This window comes from Vanacampus margaritifer, chromosome 2 (genome assembly GCF_051991255.1).
Source record: "Vanacampus margaritifer isolate UIUO_Vmar chromosome 2, RoL_Vmar_1.0, whole genome shotgun sequence".
NCBI classification, from domain to species: Eukaryota; Metazoa; Chordata; class Actinopteri; order Syngnathiformes; family Syngnathidae; genus Vanacampus; species Vanacampus margaritifer.
Genome location: NC_135433.1, coordinates 34200534 through 34206431, shown reverse-complemented (window position 1 = coordinate 34206431; position 5898 = coordinate 34200534). Strand labels below are relative to the sequence as shown.

At 37.0% G+C, this 5898-nt stretch overlaps 1 protein-coding gene across 1 annotated transcript; it reads right to left on the bottom strand.

The window, feature by feature from the left end:
- Positions 1-384: 384 nt before the first annotated feature.
- Positions 385-3379, bottom strand: LOC144044590 (uncharacterized). The gene is made up of 3 exons (XM_077559100.1): positions 3093-3379; positions 1337-1521; positions 385-1106 (listed from the first exon to the last, which is right to left on the bottom strand). The coding sequence occupies exons 1-3, from the start codon at positions 3288-3290 to the stop codon at positions 710-712; spliced, it is 780 nt and encodes a 259-aa protein (XP_077415226.1). The 5' UTR covers positions 3291-3379; the 3' UTR covers positions 385-709.
- Between the last annotated feature and the right edge of the window lie 2519 nt (positions 3380-5898).

The window sequence follows — 5898 nt, the reverse complement described above, 5'->3', positions numbered from 1 at the left end:
ATACGTGACGTCATAGACGCTTTGAGGCGAGGCATCTTTATGAAGTCAGACAATATGTCGCAAATAAAAACATGTACAAATTAAATTGGTTGAGGAAACGTAATTTTAACCTAGCTGAAATTAGAAGCATTGGAATGAGAGTCCAAATATATAAGCTAAATAAATAAATACATTAAAAAAAAAATCAATGAAGACACTTCAAGACAGCATCTGTTCCTAGGTCAGGCCTACACGTTGAAAATCTTTATCATCAATGAATCATCTGTCCAGTCATAAACAACGTCCATTAGTTGTACAGTAGCAAATTTATTGCTAAAATAGAAACAACACAATTGTTAAATTGCTGAATTTATTTCCAAATCAATATTAGAGTAATTAGTAAGTGTAGTTGTGGATGTGCATGGATCATATATCATGTGCATGCCGTATTTTGCAATTAATGTCCTTGTTTTCTATTCAGAGTTCACAATCGTACTTTGTGTTAAGCACAATAATAACATCACACTTATCAATGTTTTCACAAATTCAAACTTCATTATGCAAAAATGTAAATGTTGTGATTTCCAATAATTGCAATAAATAAATGAATAATTAAAATAAATAATAAAAAATCTGACTGCACAGTTTACTTACTGCAATGCAGGTTGCAAATATAGGGGGGAAATAGCCTCACATTAGAGACGTGTATTCAAGTCACACTAAATGCAGATCATAAAAATGTCACATCATCCTGCGACTCTATCCAGCACCACTGAGCATCATACCCAAACAAAGCTGCAGCCATCTTCTCATCCTCTTCTGTTATGCTGCTGTGAGTTTGTTGCTTTGTCTCTTGTGACCTTTCATTCAGGTCAAAGCTGTTAGATCCTATCTGAAATTCTTTCGTAGGGTCAGCACCCACTTTTAAGTCCTCTGAGTGCTGGGATTGTGACTCTTGGAAGTTGGTCTGAGCCAAACAGTTTGTGGATGGGCTGGACACTCGGCTTGCAGTTTCAACGCAGTTCCTTTGATGTGAAAGGTCACTGTCAGCGCCTGATGGATCATTTGATGATTCTTGACGAAAGGTAGCGGGCATATCTTCGGGGTATGTTGATCTTGGAATATCCCTGTTTGAGAATTAGGAGTACTGAAAATATATAGTGCAGTGTAAGCACCAAAACCAAAGCACAGTTACCTTTATCAAATCAAATCAAGTTTCCCCATTAAAATGAATTGTAATGCCTTGCAGCTCCCCCCAAAACACCACAAATAATTTGTTACATCTTTACAAGCAAAATAGCACTACACTGTAGAACGCATTTTAAAAACATCATACAAGAAAAATAATCCACTGCACCTGCATGGAGATAGTGAATGTGCAAGCTCCTCGACTGTCAGCAGGCTGCTTAGACTTCCTGTCAGGCTGCTGTCATGACTGGCCAAGGTGCTGCGCTCCGTCATGATCCAACGGATGGACTCTATACCCTCGTGCACGCCAACCAGCTGGCGGAGAATCTTCACATCTGCCGAGCGCATCCACCTCTGAATTCACAGTAAAGATTTACTTTAGTGCAATTCAAAAGAGAACATGTTTGCGTACTTTGTTTAATGTATTGAATATTTTTTAGGGGTTTATTTTTCCAGAAAAAAAAAAGCTCCAATATAAAGCATCATGAAAAAGCATTCACCCTCTTCTCAAATTCTTATTTACCATACTTTTTTTTGTTTTGTTTTGCATATAGTTTCTCCTAAATTAAGATCATTAAACAAATGCACAGTAAATATCACACAAAATGAACCCAAGTAAGAAATTAAAGTAAGACTTTTGGAAAAATATTTTATGGACTGATGAAAGGAAAGTGTGTCTCATTACACGTGGCATAAAGATAACAAAGCATTTCAGTTAAAGGCCATCATACCAAGCATCAAACATGTTGGTATAGTGTGAGGGTCTGGGGCTGCTTTGTTCCTTCCAGACCTGGACAATTTGCTGTGATTGATGGAGTAATTCTGTTCTTTACCCAAAATGTGAATGTTCTCCCATCAGCTTGTGACCTCAAGTTAAAGGGATTTGGGTTCTGCAGCACGGCAACGATACAAAACACACCAGCAAGACAATTTCTGAATAACTTTAAAGAAGAAAAATAATTTTTGGAGTGGCCTAGTCAACGTCCAGACTTGAATCCGATTGAAATGCTGTGGAATGCTACGACAGTATTGCTGAATTAAAGCAATTCTGTAAGGAAGAGTGGTCCAAAATATGTCCACAGAGATGTGAACGACTCATCAAACTGCATTTTATGTTTACTTGGGTTATCTTTATTTGATACTTACATTTGTTTCATAATCTTAAATACTGTATTACAGTGGGGAAACATCAAAAGAAAAAAGAAAGAAAGAAAGAAAGAAGACTAGGGCAACTATCTTTTTACCTGTATTTGGTTTTCTTTATTTAGCTAAAGGCCAATATATATACACACACACACACAGAATAAAGCAGAAACAATGAATTTAACATTACATTTCTCATTGTACTGTACAAAATTGTGAAGCATCAGAATGAAAGAGAACTCTGCATTTGCTGTGAAAGTGCAGTAGTTACTATTTTGAGTAGGCCTACTTTTCAATCAGCAAAAAAGGTCCTGTCCTATACTTCGATGTGCTAGTCTATACTATCCTGGACATATAGGTATTAACATACATTGTAGTATAGTATGGGTATACTGTAGCTAAAATGTACCACAGGGGTCATCAATTTATGACGGTTCCGTTCCATCATATAATGACACATTTGTACTGTAATTCAGATTAAGTCTTAAATGCTTTATATATTTGTATTTAAAACAAAAAATGAACAAAAAAAACCTTCTTGGCAATCAGGTAAAAAATGTGTGACAGTAAATTAGCATGTTTTCATGTCAACATTTTTGTTTGGTGGTGTGCCATGAGATTTTTCTATGTAAAATGGGTGCCTTGACTTATTGTATTTTAGGTTTGGGGAAACTGCCCTATATGGTCATAAAATAGAATTTTATGTGACAATAGTTTTCTAAACTGAATGAAATTAAGTGTTATTTAATAAGTCATATGAAAATAAATCAAATCCTCCTTACCATCTCTTGTTTAAGGTGGCTCAGTTTGTTGGCAAAAGAATCACTGAAAATGCAGTTTTGTTCCTCTATCTCTCCATCTTCTGAATCCGCATCATCCCTCATCCAAAGCAAAAGACTTTCAGGTATTTTCCGGCCAACCTTATTTTCCAGCTCCTTCAAATCTGGAAATGAAACACTAACAAAAGTCTCCTCCGTCATGTCACACTGCTCAACAGCCTTTTTTACCTCCAGCTATTAATAAAAGATGGATTAGTGGATTGTAGAGTTGCCAGTGTAGCAGGTAGCTCTCCACCAACAGCCCACAACACGCGCTCACGTGTTAGGTTCACAAAAACGCCACACAAAACATTATGACAAGAATGTGATAGAAAAACTTGTGACAATAATGCCACCATGCATAGACCCCGCAGAGGTTGCTGGTTCGTGGGGGCAAAATGTTCTTTGTGTGGTAGCCAAACAATGACATTCAGAAGCTTCATGACTCCATACGGTAAAATGTATGGGGAGATCATGTGACCACAGACCGGCTCCAAATGTCAACAGTACAAACAGTAAAGACACATTGTCTGTGTGCACAAAGTCAAGTGTATTTATTTAGCCGCTTGAGATGTTAGCACAAAGTTGGGAAAAGTATGGCCTGCAGCCAAGATCCATCCAACATGCATTTTAAAATATATATTATAATCCAATAAATTATGAATCATACAGTTATAAGATAGGCTTAGCTACAGCATGATGTCTTTGTTGAAATAAACCATTTGACATAAAATTCCAAATATTAAATAATAAATTGCAAATAAATAAATAATAAATACTCAAATAAAATGCACATTAAATATTCTGTTATTAAAAAACAACTTTAACATATTTTAGCTCATCACCAAATGGGCTGACCAAACACAAAATTAGCCCAACCCTCTGTTGATGAAACAGTAATACTATATAAAAATGAGAAGTTATTTAAATCTAAAGAAATAATACCTGTCAACTTTGCTATTGTGAGGCTCCTCCAATAGTTTGCAAGTGGTAAGCGGATTCAAGCATATAAAATGATTCTACGTATGAACCAGCAGAGGGAGACAAATATTGCAGTTGCCCACTCAGACGTACGAACACAAACTACTGAAAGCAACAAAATACTCTATAACTAGACTATAACTATACTATACTACTATACTAATTGATTGAGGGATAATGAGTATAAATAAAAGCTGTCAATACGGCGGATTATGTGGCACACACTACTGAATCAAGTACCTGTACTGTTGAATAGGAGTTCAGAACAATCAAATAGATATTCTCCCATCCCATTGAAGTTATTTTAAAACAAAAACAAAAAAACAACTGATCATAAATTTTCCACAGAGTGAATCAATCAAGTAAATTTAATCAAATGTCCTTCCCCGATGTTACATCATTTATTTTGTATTGGGCTCTTAGGAGTTATTCCGTCAGCTAAATGAGTTGCATAAATATTCATGCTTCCATTTTCTGTACCGCTTATGTGCAATAAGGTCATGGGATAGTTGGAGCCTATCCCGGATAACGGATATTTGGGTCAGTGGTGGAATACACCCTGGCTGGTCTCAAGCCAATTGCAGTATGCATATACTGTATAGTTAAAAAAAATAAAAATAAAAAAAACAACAAAAAAAAACAACATTTATTCACATTCACACCAAAGGACGATTTAGAATCTTCAAATAAAAATGTCATAATTTTCTACTGATAGCTAATCACACAGAAAGTCCGGAAGGATGGAGAATTGACACGTGTGACATAAGATAACTTTTCGAGTATGAGCCCCGCGTGGGGTTGCGCCACGATTTAGAGAGTCATAAAATGCCGCAGTCACATTTACTGTTCTTTGGCCACCAGTGGGAAGTTATCGTGCAGGTGACTGCGATACAAAATGCCATATAAAGCTATATTCAAATCTCCATAGTGAAAATTAATAAAATAATATGTAAAATGAACATGGACATATGAAGCTTTGACTTGCCACAGAAAAATATTTCAAAAAACAGCATGATATTTCTACTGGTTGTCAGTAGAATTATAATAATGTTTCATTGCTGCGTACTAGTTGTAACAGTGATTCACTAAGTGTAAATACAGATGTTGCTCAATGTTTTCCCTTCTGATGCAAATAAATGGATGCATTAATATTCCTTCCACATAAGCTGTCTGCACCACATTTACAGGACACAGAAGCCTCTCTGTGGCAGAGGACATCTGCGCAACCTGCCACTTGATGACCTTTTGGTCGTAACTTACAACTCTGACGTGATTCCCATCTCAAGAGATGGCCTGCTGTGCCGACCAGATGAGGGGAGAAAGGCCTGTAGGGGGCAGCAGTCATTATACATTTATGCACACAGGTGTTTGATGATGCTCTCAGGGTTGAACGATCAGGCCTGATTTTTCACCTCTGGGATTGGATTCATGAGGTCCAGCAGAGATTAGGTTGCACCGTCATGGCAGTCCAACTGCGAGAAACCATGAAAACCGAGCCTAGGTCAACACAATGACTCATCGCCTCCACAACGAAAAGGTAATGTCATTTCACGGGAGGTACTGAAGTATTAGTTCCACATCTTTTCAACCGCTATATTTGATTGCTGCAAAGATATACAATATAATCAGACAGCAAATTAGTTATACCCGACAGAATGTTGTAATTTCCTTGGAATGGAGAAGGGAGCGGGGAGGCAGACACATAAATTTACCTGCAGGGAGGGAGGCAATGACTCGGAGGTCAGTCTTACATGAGAAAGTGGGTAACCATAGAAATGTGGCACACAGA

Excerpts from the sequence above, each read along its gene's own strand:
- LOC144044590 (XM_077559100.1), bottom strand. The coding sequence starts at position 3,290 with ATGACGGAGGAGACTTTTGTTAGTGTTTCATTTCCAGATTTGAAGGAG. Across the intron at positions 1,522-3,092 it reads GCCACCTTAAACAAGAGATG|AGGTGGATGCGCTCGGCAGA; the intron begins GTAAGGAGGATT and ends CTGTGAATTCAG. Across the intron at positions 1,107-1,336 it reads CATTCACTATCTCCATGCAG|GGATATTCCAAGATCAACAT; the intron begins GTGCAGTGGATT and ends ATTCTCAAACAG.